Source organism: Lutra lutra, chromosome 6 (assembly GCF_902655055.1).
Source record: "Lutra lutra chromosome 6, mLutLut1.2, whole genome shotgun sequence".
NCBI lineage: Eukaryota > Metazoa > Chordata > Mammalia > Carnivora > Mustelidae > Lutra > Lutra lutra.
In genome coordinates this window covers 110,771,737-110,787,205 of record NC_062283.1, presented here as the reverse complement: position 1 = coordinate 110,787,205, position 15,469 = coordinate 110,771,737, and the positions used below count along the sequence as shown (strand labels likewise).

The following is a 15,469-nucleotide window of genomic DNA, read 5'->3' as shown; positions in this document are numbered from 1 at the left end:
TTGGTGTGCCTCAGAGGTCAGTCTGGTCTGTAGGAAGCCAGTTCCTCTGACTCTTAACTGTGTAAGCATTTTGCTATACAAATCTTGCTGAAATTCATAGTTTTGGGTTTTTTTTTTAAAGATTTTATTTATTATTTATTTGACAGAGGTCACAAGTAGGCAGAGAGGCAGACAGAGAAGGAGGGAAGCAGGTTCCTGCTGAGCAGAAAGCTTGATATGGGGCTCGATCCCAGGACCTTGGGATCATGACCTGAGCCGAAGGCAGAGACTTTAACCCACTGAGCCACCCAGACACCCCAAATTCATAGTTTCTAATCACAATTTTCTCTGGTGCCTACTGGGCACCATTTGAAAGCTGGAAAAAATCACATTGTAGACATTGATGGTGTCTTCATATTAACAAGCACAAATATTGGAAAACCTTTCCCATCGCCGAATGCCTCACTTAAATAGGCAACAGATGGAAGATGCTCTAAGTCACTTATACGTTCTTTTCCCCAGATTTTATTAACTGTTAATCAAAAATGAAATACGTGAGAGGACACTTGACTGGAGGGGAAGGACTACAGAATATTGAAAAAAAAATGCAGAGCGAGTTGCTGTGAAGATAAGTCATGGAGACTTCACAGAACAGAAATGGATTCTCTGTTATAATCATACCCATTTGGCAGAGGCCTTTAACACATGGATTCCAAAGTGTCAAAAGCCTCTATTTGTCCAGTTTCTTCCTATATGGTGGTGATGTTTGTGTTTGCATATCATAAACTTTATTTCAAAGCTGACAGCTCTTTGTGCACATATGTACATGTATTTACTGCTCAGTAAGAAATCCTGGCACCTTTTAGATGAAGATGAGAAGATATTTAGCTCAGAGTAATGCTGTTTTGGTAATTGTCTTTCTCAGAGCTCTACAGGGTTAGATGCTTTCTCTTCTGGCATGCGGTTCTTTATTTCTGGTACCTTGGGATTTCCCTCTTTTTGAGCCTGGCAACATCTGACAATTTGTTTTTGGAGCAGGAAAAGGGGAAAGCAGCAGTTAACCACTAATGTTGTCTCAGCCCATCAGGTTGCAAGAGGACAAAGATGCTCTATACTATATATGTCCTTCACACTCCGGAAGTGAGGTTTAAGCTATCAAATTTCTTCATAATAAATTTTAAAATAATTAATTATACATTAAATCTGTCATCAAAGACCACACACAAAAAGGCCTACAATTACATAGCACTAATGTTTGCGACCCAAGATAGTCCTTAATGAATTTGGATGTTTTCCTTGTGGTCATATCTGCGTGATAATTTTGGTAAGTTAGTGAATATTCAAAGATATATCCCAGAATTCTCATGGGAGTAGAATATTAAATAATGCCCTTGGGGTATCTTTGTTTCACTAACTTGAGTTCTTGTCATGAAGAGATCCATCCAGATGTCATTTCATTTGGGTTTTACTTTTTCCTCATTTGGATTGTTTAATATTGAGATGTAATTTGTAAAGGTCTTAGAGGCTGTACAACTCCATGATGGGTCATCCTAAAGTAGAATATTTACTGCCTTTAAGCATAAAGCTAAAGAGCTTGGGATTTTTTAGGTTTCTAGGCTAAAAACAATGGGGCAGCAGAGGCAGTTTTAGAACCTATATAGTCACCTAGGAGAAATCAACCTGTAGGATATTTATCTTACTTACTACACAACTTACTAAAGTGAGGAATGCCAGTCCAAGAAGCTGGGGGAGCAAGAATGAGGGATAGTAAATCAAGTGTAACACCTGGATAAAGGAATTTATTAAAGTTGTAAACTATGTATGCTCAAGAACAATTTATAATTTAGTAATGACTATGAAGATTACAGAGATAATGTGGGAGAGGTTTTAGTTACAATGTAAGCATGTCATTTGCTGGGTTCTGAAGTACTCCAAAGGTGTTTTGATATATTCCTGTTTGGGGTTAACAGTCTACTTTCTGATCAGACAGTACACAAGGATTACACGCTTCTTGCCCAGCAGTCTTCTGGTGGTATGTAAATATGACTGGCCTCCTTTTCTCTCTTAAGCTTAATGTGGTATTTCTGGCTTCATTCACTGGCTTTCTAGCAGCCTCCCCATGTTAGCCTCGCCACATGGTCAGTCTTCTGTTTGGTAGGTTTTATAAATCCTAAAAGTTCTAGTTCAGAAACAGCTCTAATAAACCGAGCACTGGAGGCTATGGCTAAGGAAATTCACCATGTTACGTTTTTTGACATAAAGAAGTTAAAGTCTCAATGTTAAAACATGCTTTGTTAAACTGAAGTACAGTTCAAATACATAAGCTAAATTAAACTATAATCCTTACTAGAAAACATCAATGTAATTACAATCCACTTTCATTAAGACATGAATGGTAAAGTACCTAATGCTTACCTAATTCTAATTTTTCATAACACTATGAAAACTGCTTCCCCTTTAACTTCTAAAAGTATATAATCACCATAGAAAAATATAGAGAATTTAAAAATGACAGTTTTTGGACATTTTTGCTGAATTCTGGAGTATGACCTTGATAGAAGTTTTAGACCAAATATTTTATATTTGATCTCATTTTAGATTAAATTTGGAATGGGTTTTTAGAAACAAGTTATTCTGGGATGATATGTATTAGTATGAGTATTAACAAGTAATAAGATTGTTTGGAAAACGTCTTTATAAATCTATTGTTGGTCTAGAGAAACTATAAACTTATGCTCCATGTATACTCAGACATTACAGAACTGGTTTGTTAAAAGGATACTGGATAATTTCATTCCTTTCTTCTGAGGTTACAGAACTTGCATCCATTTTTTCAGCAGCTGTCACAACTGTTGCAAAGGCCTTTTCAGAGACGAGACAGAAGAAAACAAAAATCTCTACCATTGCCAGATATTTTATATTGCACTTGATGACTCTGTAAGGAGCCAGGTCAAGCTGCTGGAACTGATAGCTGGCATTTTTAAAATATTTCACCAAATTTCAGATTCTCAAAACTTCTCATTCTTAGAAGGTGCCAATTACACATATTTTTAAAAGGTGACATCTGTTAAGGCCTTCAACAAAGTTAACTTTGTAATACTCTTCTGAGGATGGAAAGAAATTACTTATCTTAGTCTTCCACTGCCTTGCCAAGTATTCATTGTACTTCCTGATTGCTAAATCTGTTGTACAGTTACTCCGATATTTTTTTCTTTTTTGTGATAAAGGAAAAGCTAGTTAATAATACACCTTTGTTTTGTGGAAAAACAGAACCAACCTAAACGGTATAGTTTTTGCTTACTGTTAACTGTGGGGTTAGATCATGTACTTATTTTGACCTGGCATGAATGCAGAATTGGCTTGGTTGAGGAGTGTGGAATGAGAGTGCACGGGACTTGGAGTGAGAGTATTGAGCAGTTAGCTGCTTTTCTGGAAGAGATTTTACAGTGTGAGGTGATTTATGCTTCCCAAACAAAAGAACAGGACATTAAAAACAGTAAAAAAGAAAAAAAAAAGATGAAAAGATGAGTTCCAAAGTCCCCAAAGTATAAGAACCCTAGCAGAACTGTCACCGATGATTAGACAAAATAGCTTACTCTGTTCGCCATGACCTACCTCTGACCAGTCCACAAGGTTGATTAGCCTGCTACACTCTAGGTGCAGTTTATATGCTATGCAGATGTCTGGGGCGACATTTGGAATGCAGCCTTCTTCACTCTTCAGTGCTTCATTCTAAAAACAACAGTAAACTTAGATGACTACTTTTTAGAGATGATCAGGAACAGAAGCAGACATTAATGAACCCCCAAACTAATTTAGTAAGCCAGTAAATGAAGTCCTTTTGGTTTCCTTTATTTAGTGAGTTGTGTTTGCTCCCCAATAGTTACCTAGTTCTTGTTTAGAATTAGGTCTTCGTTATAATCCCCTTAGTTCCTGATCACTAGAAGAATACTTGGGATCAGAAGAAAAGCCCATTTTTCATTTTAAGCAAATTATTATTTTTTTATTTTAATCATACACTATTAATTTCTGAGGCTCTACTGCATTTCTGGTTTCTGTAAAAAGTTTATGGACTTCCTGGGGATTTTCAGTAAAATGCCACTTCCAACATTTGTGATTATAGCAATAATTACAGCCTATTAATACCAACACATCGCTACCAAGGCTCTAAGCTCTCCGAGAAAAGACTAGGTTGTCAAATGTTGCAGATCCTAAATAATCCCTATAAAAACAATCAGTGTGTGTGTGTTTTTAAAGGCTGATTTATTTGGCAGTGGGGCGGGGAGCAGTGGGCAGAGGGAGAGGGAGAAAATCCTCAAGGAGACCTTGCACTGGGTGTGAAGCCCAACTCACAACCCTCAGATCACGACCTGAGAGGAAATCAAGAGTGATCACTTCACCGACTGAGCCAGCCAGGGGTCCCAACAATCAGTGTTTTTTAAATTTATTCAAAATCCATGGTTATTGAGAAAGTGTCTCACACATACATACACACAGAGACTGTAATATATCCTCCTAAAGACTCCTAAAATTGCACCAGATCTCTTCTGTGACCTTCCATTAAAGAGAAGAATTTTAATTTGTGGTTTATATAATAAAAATATTTTGTGCTTTAAATATAAAATTATTCAAGCTCTCCACTACCACCATCATTGAAAACCATTGACTTATATTTTCCTATTCAGTATTAGCTTGTAATGCTTATGAGCATGCTAACTTGGGTGCCTTTTTGGAATAGGAAACCAGTACACTGGAACATTCTTCGTAGATTTTATGGAGTCTAAATAATTTTTTGAAAAAACCTGAAACAGGGGTGCTGGGGTGGCTCAGGGGGTTAAAGCCTCTGCCTTCGGCTCAAATCATGATCCCAGGGTCCTGGGCTCGAGCCCTGCATCTGGCCTCTCTGCTCAGCAGGGAGCCTGCTTCCTCCTCTCTCTCTCTGCCTACTTGTGACCTCTGTCTGTCAAATAAATAAAATCTTAAAAAACAAACAAACCTGAAACAGGTATAATCCTGTACTGCCAACTACCTAGTCGTTAGGACTGCAAATTTACAGTATTTTTGTGGTGAATAAAGCCTGGGGTGTGAACTAAACTTCCAGAGTGATGAATCTGCTTCTTACCTTGAGATAATAATAAGGGTTGTTGAGGGCAGTGTGGAGGGCAATTCTTGGCGCCGCGTTCAGATGCTCCCGCAGGGTGTGGGCGGCGCTGAAGTACACCACCTCGTGCAGGGGCTGTGTCTCTGGTGGCAGAAGGTATTCTCTGAAACAGCCAAAGTGAGGTGTCCGTTTTTAAATAAGCACACATTTATGTTCAGTATAACATCTTTGTCAATCCTCTGTGGAAGACTGAGCAACGAACTTAAAAAGCAAAATCCAACAACCAGAAACAAACAAATGAAACAAAAGCCAAAGAGGAAAGTTAGTACAGCTTCACTCAGAATTGTACCTCTTCCATGTAGTTTGTAAAACTCACGTTCACTTGAGTTTAAGAAACCGTATTTTAGTTCTCAGTTAAACCTTTAGAAACGAATGCACCTAAGTCACATTTCTGCTCAAAACCTTAAAACCAGAATTTCTTAAGAGTATTAATGAATATTTTCTTAAAGTAATTATTTAGAAAACTCAGATAGCCACATTCCTTACCACAGCAGACATTTAACTCTCGACAGTGTTTAAAAACATGCCTCAGACCTAGAATTAAGAATTTAGGAAATTCTTTTTGGATCACAGAAAATGTTTTAATTGATATGTTTCACAGAAATGGTACCTGGAAGGTTTTTGTATGTTAGAATTAAATTTTACTATACTTAAAGAAGTATACTTCTTTAAGTATACTTTAAGAAGGCAGAAAAGGCTATAACTTTTAGCTTTAGAATATTGGAAAACAAATTGTCATCATTAAAATTTCAGTTAAATCACTGTAACTCGGGTTTTTTCTCCAATTTATGAGTCAGTTGACAACCTAATTTTAATGAAATCTGAACTTAGGAAATAAAGCATTAAAAAGTTCACTTTCAGTATCTAATGAGATAATAGATAATGAGTATCTATGAGTTTGCCTGTGCCAAGCCTGGAGGGAGGAAATTGGAAGGGAGAAACTTTGGCAAACACAACCCGAAGGTAAGAGTAATATGTCGCTAGCTTGAGTAAAGTAGTTAACTCACATGCCTTCATAAAGATTTGGGGCTTAGTCCAGTACTGGGCTTTAAATATTTTGGCCACATGATGGATTTCTGTCAGCATCTTTTTCCACCAAGTGCAGGCAGAACAAAGCAGCTGCCTCAGCCCATGCACCAGGAAAATTACCGTCTTCCTCTGGATCCTAGATTTTTCCCATCCTGGGAGAAAATCGCACTCTACTTGTTCCACCTGTGTGGTCAGTGGCTTTGAGGAAGAGAGGAAGAGGAGAGGTATTAACCATGTACCTCACTCCTCCCCATCTCAAGAGAACTCCTGGCCCCTTGCTCATTTCCACTTGTAAATGCTGCTGCTCCTTCTCTAGAGTTAAGCAGAATAAAGCCCACTTGCAAAAAAGCATATGGGTTTGACTTGGCCCTAAGGATTCAGCATTCTAAACCATATATACCATTCTATACCAATTCTATACCAATACTATAGCATTCTATAGTACTGCTAACTAACCTCTTACTCAAGATTAAGTTAATTTAGCGGTAGCCTATAACATGGGTTTTGTAACATCAACCACCTCCCTAGCCAGCTAGCTACCCATTTGTAATTTCTGACCGTAAACTATTCTACACCAACCTCAGGCTGTTTCTTCCCAATCACTATAATGACTGTCATTAAAAGACCCCATTGAAGTCCTGCTATGTAATAAGGACTGGAAATCAAACAAGGCAAGCAGAGTCAACTTCAGAAAAATTATCTCACATTTGTACTCTCTGCCCTCTTTAGCATCTTTAATGTTTAGAAATTTAGGTAATTCCTGAGGCAAAAGGACTTTCTGGATCTCATCGAAGAACCTCCATCAGAGGCAAAATAAAATATTTGCCTATGTTTTGTTCACACTGGCTGCTACATTAGTTGGCCACCACCAGTGACAAAACATCACACATGAGAATTTGTGTCCAACTGCAAATGCGGAGATGAGCAGAGATCTCCTGCAGCTTACCTGCTGTGAGAAGAAGTAAGCAATGAGCCCAGCACTAGAGCACTGCATGGTGCTCATTTTGGTTTCAGATCAGAGTTCACAAACAAAAGAGAGATGGTTCTGAGGAAAATGGGTAGGGACCACTTAGTAACAACAAGGGCTGCAAAGCTGAAGCTTGTATTTTGATGAAAACAGTAATGCAGAAAGTAGCACCTTTATTCTCTGTTCTCAGGAGTTTCATCAAGAGCTGCTCACGGTGAGCCGGGAAGCCTGGCTCTTGGAGTCTATTGCTTGTATTTATCTTTAATGAACATCTTTTCTCCAGGGCTCTAAGCTCTGTTCAAACACCTGTGATGTGGCCTCCTTGGAGAAAGTCAGGAGAGATGGAGAGGCACTTCTGTTGGTCATCTCCAGACCAGGACTGTGTGACTTCCCCTAAGTCCGAGCTTCTCTCTGGGTTTTAGCTGCCACATGTCTCCTTAGGTCTGTTTCAGCTCTAACATGCTACAATCCCAATCTCTTCCTGCCTGGGAGAGTCAATCTTGATAAAATAGTAAATCCTGGTATGGAAAACTATGATTTCACAACACAGCACAATTTAGTCATGCTCACCTTTATTCAGTAACTTCTCAGAAAGGGTAAAAAGTCACACACAGGTGAAAGATCATGGTCAAAGAGCAAAAGGAATGGTTGTCTGATTTCAGCACCTTCAATTTTGGATTTGCAGGAATTCAGAAAGGAACCTGGCATCTGGCCTACTATTATGCTAAAATACACTATAATTTTTTTCAGCAATAGCAATGGTCACAAGTTGGTAAAAGAAAGGAGCCAGATACTTGGGCAAGAAACTACAAGAACAGGAAAGCCCAGGAGGGCAAGGTTAACTGTATGAGTTCTAAAAGGTCAATTCTGGCCAGGACACAGTTCAGCATATTGCATTGCATCACTCATACATGACACATTTCTCACTTTAACCTTCCTTTTGTCACACTTGGTTGATCATCTGGACCTCCTCCATGGCATTAGTAATTTCTCTCCAGTGATTAGGAACAATGACCCTGTTCCTACACTGTCCTAGAAATGGAAGTTTTCACATTTAAGAGGACAGGTAATTTATCAGAAAACTACTCTGTCTTCAGTGACTGAGCTGTTCTTTTCAGTACTTGATTATATTCAGTGCCTAGCCTGCTGTTTGAACTGCTGTTAAAATACAAAAGCAGCAATGACAAATTTTTTCCTATTTTTTAACTATTAAATCATTTTGTTTTTCACATTTCTCTTTTTCCTATAGCATGTCCCAACTGCTTGAAAGGCAGCCTTTAGGTGGGTAATTTCACGCACCTACATAAAACTGCCTTTTGGGAAATCTGTGAATTAGAATGATCTGGGTTTCCCAAAAAGGAATCCTATTTTAAAATACAGGCAGAGCTAATGGACTTCTAAATTACTATGAGTACACTTCCCAACATGAAGGTAGTCCTCATAAGAGGCACTGCTATTCCTTAGAATGAAAGTCCTTTACTCGGGATAAAAGAGGACATTATGGCTAGCCTACTCTGTCTTCTGGGCTTGGCCCAGATCCAGCATTCTCCCAGCAAAGACAGAACAAGGATAAAGTGCAATGCAAACACTCTGTTACTAGAAAGGGGAAAGAACACTCACTTTCTGTTTCCACCCCCCATCCCACCCCCCAGCTCCAGCCTAATGAACTAGATCAAATTTGAATTGTGTTCTTCAACTGGCAATAAAGGATTGAACTAGTCATTTGATCAGACATCTTAATAAGGATGAAAAATGAATCAAAATTACAATTCTCAGCTGTACAGAGGGACCTGAAAAGAATAAAGCCTAATCTAATTTAGGAGAAAATGCCCTGGACTGGCTATGGACAGCTGTCACTCCAGTGTTGTTGGGAAAACAGCCTGACTTTTAGCTTTTAAGAGCAACAGACTCACCTCACCAGACTTTCAATGAAGTTGACAACTTTTTCTCTGAGTACTTCAAACCTGGTCTGCTTCTTACTTGTTCTTCTTAATTCCTTCATTTCCAATAAGGACTATGAATGAAAGAACATATTCTTTTTGGTGATTCTGCAACAGAAAAGTCCTCACAGGGAGTGCTAGGTCCATAAACAGAATGTGTAGAGAACGAATCAGATCAAAATGGGTTTTGATTTTTAAGGTCTAGAAAGAATCCCTCCTAAGTGTCTTGCTTCAACTATGTATCAAGTAGATTTTCAGGAAAAGAGAAAAAGGATAGCTCACTTTATTGCTATCATGGTAGAGTGCCACCAATCCACAACCCCATTACTTCAGTTAAGAGAAAGACTTAACACTCAGAGAAAGACAATTATCATATGATCTCTCTGATATGAGGAATTTGAGAGGCAGGGCAGGGGGTTGTGGGGGGAAGAGGGAGAGAAAAATGAAACAAGATGGGACCGGGGAGGGAGACAAACCATAGGAGACTCTTAATCTCAGGAAACAAACTGAGGGTTGCTGGAGGGGAGGGGGATGGGAGGAATGGGTTGGCTGGGTGATGGACACTGGGGAGGGTATATGCTATGGTGAGTGCTGTGAAATGTGTAAGCCTGATGATTCACAGACCTGTATCCTTGAAACAAATAATACATTATATGTTAATAAAAAATAAAAATAAAGAAGAGACTTAAAAAGAAACAAAAACAGCCTTAGCCTTTGTCCATCTAAATAGAATAAATTCAATGTGTTCTGTCTTGCTTTGACTGAAAGCTTATTCTACATTTATCATAACTTGGTATTATGATACAAAGAAGGATCTTTGCTTTGACAAAGAAGATCATAAACTTAGAAATATCTGAAAAAGATTATGTTGGACATACTGTGGCTCAGTTTCTCCTCTCTATTGAATATGCATTTTAAAAAAATCAAGAAAAGTATCTAAAATTAATGGATTAGGCTCTTTTGGGTTTCTCTGACCAAACAACAACAACAAAAAAATACAGCAGACAAATAATTAGATTCCTTTTGGCATCAGTGTTCCCATTTTTTCCTTACTAGTAGTTGATTCTTTTTTTCCCTCTGAGGCTAAAGAACAGTTCCCACCTATGTTGGCTAGTAAATTCCTCTCCAGTAAATTCCACCCTTCATAAATACAGAGTGAGGACGGCAATGGACCAGATAAACAGGATGTTCAATTTATAAGTGAGTTACAAAATCTGCTTTGTTGCTGGTTGTGGTTTAAAAATTAAAAACAAAAACATTTAGGCAGAGCTAATCTAGGGCACACACTGAAAAAAAGGAGTGCCAAGATGCAGTTGGAAGGAGAAGTTACCTTCTGAAGATGATAGAGGTCTGTCTTCTGAAGCCCCTTTGGCTGTGACCCAGAAGTATCTTCTTCTTTGGCTTCTAATTTTTAATAGAAAACCAATATATAGCAACTAGGGTAAATCCATTCAAGTCAAAGAGAACAAGTATTTCTACTACTCCAAGGGAAATAAAGTTTCATCTATTTTTTTCCAATGTGGCAAGGTACCAAGGTCACATCAAATTAACGATTTCCCCCAGAAGCTGAAGGTCTATAAATATTAATTATGTCGCAGAGATGGCTTCAACAAACCAGCAAGTGGATTTTAAAAACATGACCACAATGAAAGCAAAACAAAGGTACATACAAAATCCCATAAGCCAAGAGCAAAAAACTCCAATTCTTTGTGCTGTTATAAATGGCTTTTTTAAGAAACAAATTTAAACTGTGTTCCTTTGATTATGCCAAGACTGTAAACAACACAAACACACACCCTGCAAACCCAGCCTCAACCTTCCAATTCACTATTTTTGACACAAGGCTACTTGAGTATGAAAGAGGTAGTGTGTAAAAGACTTGAAATAATCTACGAAAACAAAGTGCACTATGGTTCTTTTGGCAAAAGGAACAGAAAACCGTATCTGGTAAAAGGTGTAGTTGTGCTTCTAGAGGGCATGAGGCTCTAAGAAACGCTTTCCTTGTAAGGGCAGGTGTTAGGAACCTCACACTCACATGGCTTATTTGGACCAAATCTAAGACAACAGGATGCGACTGCAGAATCTGCATCATTCTCAGTCAATTTAGCCATGATGGGTAATTTCTGGCTCAAGAAAGATACAATTTAAGATTAAAATATCTAATAAATTCTTTGTCCCATTTCATTAACACATAGCAGAGCCTTAAAAATAAATCTGATATGACATTCTGACCTACTTAACCCTCCAAATGTAATTTTAAACCCAGACTATAAAATGTAGCAAGTGTTAAGGAACCAGAAATAGCATATAGCCAAATATTTGTACTTGTCCAATGTGGGGAGTTTAATTTCACTTTATTATTAACAATGTGTCATTTTGAGAATAAAGAAATACAGATATTTCTTCAAGACATTGGTTTTGCTCCAACTTGTAAAATTCTTTACCTTTCGAATGGTAATGATCTTAATCTCCAAACTTTCTATTTCTAAAATCTGCATTCCTTTATTATTTAGTATGCCACAGAATTTGTTTCACCAACTTGTTAATTTATTGTGATATCTGAAGTTTTAATTTAGACAAATCTGAGTCCAATTTTGTAAAAGACTGAAATTTACCTAATTTACTTATATTAAGTCTTTTACCTAATTTGTGTCCTTGAGGGTGTCCCCTCACTGTCCTAGTGGCCACGGTTAAGGGGCATTTAAATTATGAATGAGGGAAAACAAAACAAAACAATGAGTTGGTTTAAGAGAGGTGGGCTCTAGCCGGGGCGCTAGCACTACCTACCTGTGGGATCCAGAGCAAGTTACATTCTCTTCCTGGGCTTTAGTTTCTGTTTGTAACCGAACTCAATGCTCTCTATGATACTAATTTCTAGTCCTTTAAAATTTTATGACTTGAAAAATGGCTTGGCTCATGCTGTACTGCAAAAGAGCAGCGCCTACAAAGAACCTGAAGCAAACCCTCTTACTATTGTTCTTCCTCATTCTGGCTGCTCAGGTCACTCCAGGCAAGCAAACTGTCTCTTCGTCTTCCACTGACTAAGCACTCATCAGGTACCTAGCATGGCAGCTGTGGACAGATATGGAGGGAGTTCGGCAAAAGCAGTTTCCTTTAACCCAAAGGATTCTCAAGACAAAGGAACCCTTGCCAAACAGAGAAAGGATTGATACAGACATTCCAAGCGAAGTATTTTCACCATGCCACGTCCCATCTATGGGCTTACATACCAAGCTGCCTCTTTCCCTAACCTCCCAAATTACAATTTCCCTCTATGAGGAAGTAAAGGGTGCACACTTGTTTTGTTTGTTTTACCAAAAGAATGCCATCCTTTAGTGCCAGAAAAGAGCAAGAGCCCATGAATGGTCAGGATCAATCCATGGTGCCCTATCAGAACACAAAAGTCTGGCTACATTAGAAAACAGAACCTGATTACCTATACACAATCAGGCTACGCCTGCACTCAGCAAACAGAAATGATGGCGTGGCAGTCAGGCATAATCAAGGAAACTATAACACTCCAACACTGGGGGATGCCAGGCTGCCTCAGTTCGTTTAGGACTGAAAGACTCCACTTTTCATAAATCCGATTAAAGCCGACCTCGTGCATATTTTGGTAATCAGCATACCAATGAGCCTCATTGCTGTGAAAGTGGTTCACAGCTATTATTTTTCAGGCTTACAAATGATTTATGCAGTGTTTTTGAAATCTATAAAGAACTTGATGAAATGCTTAAGAAAAAACATCTAAAAGGAATCCTTAATTATGATGCCCGGCTACTCTCTCCAATCTTTTTTATTTCTTTTTGTTTTTTTAAAGGTAAGTCCTCTAAACTGTCTGTCTGGAGGAAGAATTCTTTTTTTCCTGCCCATCTGATGCTTTTATTGTTTAAACCAGATCTGGAAGAGAACGATTTGCCTTATTTGTACTGGTCAGGATATGACATTCTGCGGGTTGGTATGCTGACTGACTGTGAACTACTTCTATCTCTTCATCTCTGAAACATCAAAAAGTGGGATTTTTCCATGTTATTTTATTTAAATGACTATCATAACCAGTAGAATTGGCAAGATATTATATTCTCACCATCAAGACTCTGAAACTGGGCCAGAAACTCCTCTATTCTCTTTGCTGTGCTCCCAAGCTGCTTTTCAGAAGAGGACTTAAAAACCTGGAAACATTTCTGAAGTATGGCCATCAGTTCATCCTTTGCCAACATCCTGGAACAGAATCAGTGACAGGAGATATACTGTAACTGGAAAATTAATATACTTAAAAAACACTGCATATTAAATGTTTCGATGGTGTAAATTCTTCACTAGTAGCTACCAAATTTGGGGGAAGAGATCTTCTTCAACATACGTGACATTTCAGAAATATTTAGAAAAGTTCTCATGATGAAACCCAACTTAGAAAATGTACAGTGCTCCGTGCTCACAGCCTGACAGCAGCACGTACACTACGTTTGTAATACGGAGCAAGCTAGTAAACTCCTCTGACCCTTGGTTTCCTTATCTATAAAATGGAAATAAGAATTCACGTATCTCACAGGTTAGACAGAAGCTTAAAAATTAAGTGAGAAGATGCATTTGAAGACTCTAGCACAGTGCTTACCACCTAGTAGACATTTAAGGTTAATGTTCCTTTCCTTCAGCTCTAAGTATGAGACAGAATGTCTGCTGAGGATACAACACACAGGCTACATTAAAGTTTGTTTGAAAGGATAAAAAAAAAATCACAATCATTTCTCTATTACCATTTTAGTTTTATTTTACATCTTCTATGGGCTTTATGAACATCAGTCAGTAAATCCACTAAACTTTAAAAGAGGTAAGCAATTCTCTGTGTTTTATATAGCACAGGTGGAATGGTTGTATAACTCATTTAAGTCCACAGAGGAGATCTTTGTTAGAAACGGAGAGAACACAGATCTTCTAAAATTAGGATCCCGTTCTCAGAATCATTAGGATATCTCCACTAAGATCATATTCAGTAACAGAATGAAATGGAATTAGGTCAATATTAGTAATCATTAAGTGCCATGACACAAGTATAAAAATTATTCTCAGCAAATGGACCTAAGTAACGAAGACTATGATGATTGTAAGTTCTTACATTAATCATGAAGGAACACTCAGACAGATCCAGAATGTGGGCCATTCTACAAGATAACCATCTTAAGTTTGACATTTTTCATAATAAAAAACCTGGGAAAAATACTAATATTACTAAGTTAGCTAAAAGATATAAAACTAAGGGGCGCCTGGGTGGCTCAGTGATTAAATGTCTGCCTTCAGCTCAGGTCACGATCCCAGGGTCCTAAGATCAAGCCCCGCACTGGGCTCCCTGCTTGGCGGGAAGCCTGCTCTCCATCTTCCACTCCCCCTGCTTGTGTTCCCTCTCTTGCTACCTCCCTCTGTCAAATAAATAAAATCTTAAAAAAAAAAAAAAAAGGTATAAAGCTAAGGAGACTAAGACTATTGAGAAATTAAGCTGATTACTTCAACTAAAATTTAAACCCAAACCTAAAAATTAAAAAAATGTCAAATAGCCAATAAATATGGAAACTGGTAGGTAGGGGTGGACAAAAGTAAACTTCTGCCCAGTTTTAAGAAAAAGTACAAAATCTTCTCTTTCCTCCTTCCATAACAATAAAATATTTATCCAAAGTATTAGTAATCTTTACCTGGGAATGAAAGGCAACTAACAGGTCGAAGAAAATTAAGCCAACACATTTACTTCTTAATTACATTCGACATGATTTAAAATGTCTAGCTTTCTGTTGCCTAGATGGAATTAAATTGTTGAGAGTTAACTCAAAGTCAGATACACTTGAACAATCTGTTATACATAACCTTTAGCCCTACTCAAATAGCCAAGATCAGCATTTTCCAGGTCCAAGGAACCACCGGCACAGGCTTACTGGGAGGGGCAGCAACCTGTGAACTAGCGGCCCAGGCTGCAGGCAGCCACACCTGGGCATCTGTCTGCAGCTTAGAAAACGGAGTATTGAGGTAGGCAAAGCCCAGCCTATTACTCACTCTCAGAGCACAAGAAAAATGCCATTAAGTCATATAATTTCGAAATCAAACTTTATAGTCATAACTTTTAATGTGGCATTTGCTTGGATGGGGTAGATCCTTCACTTCAGATGTAAACTTCTAGGAATTCAGAAAGTTATTACTCTTTTTATTATTAGCCAAAGACAATGGTCTCGTAGTTTCCAGAGTAGCAAAAGATCTTACACTTATCCAAGTACTCTTTGGTTTAGTATTAAACAAGACTTGAAGTAAGGCTAATTAGAGCTAATAATGTGATCAACACAATAAAATCATTAATTAAATTTTTCAATTTAATTATACGTACACAAAATCAGCATAAACCTGCCTATC

The 15,469-nt window shown here is 38.1% G+C and overlaps 1 protein-coding gene across 3 annotated transcripts in view; it reads right to left on the bottom strand.

Moving 5' to 3' along the window:
* Positions 1-1,470: 1,470 nt before the first annotated feature.
* ORC3 (origin recognition complex subunit 3) overlaps positions 1,471-15,469 on the bottom strand; it is a 62,762-nt gene continuing 48,763 nt past the window's right edge. For 2 of the 3 annotated variants that reach the window (XM_047733593.1, XM_047733594.1), the window contains 7 exons: positions 13,164-13,297; positions 10,407-10,480; positions 9,050-9,150; positions 5,102-5,243; positions 3,595-3,711; positions 2,762-2,841; positions 1,471-2,190 (listed from right to left, as the gene is read on the bottom strand). In XM_047733593.1, the coding sequence (XP_047589549.1) occupies positions 2,085-2,190; positions 2,762-2,841; positions 3,595-3,711; positions 5,102-5,243; positions 9,050-9,150; positions 10,407-10,480; positions 13,164-13,297 (754 nt within the window). In that variant the 3' untranslated portion in view covers positions 1,471-2,084. The remainder of the gene's footprint in view (positions 2,191-2,761; positions 2,842-3,594; positions 3,712-5,101; positions 5,244-9,049; positions 9,151-10,406; positions 10,481-13,163; positions 13,298-15,469) is intronic. The other variant, XM_047733595.1, reaches the window with a different exon arrangement.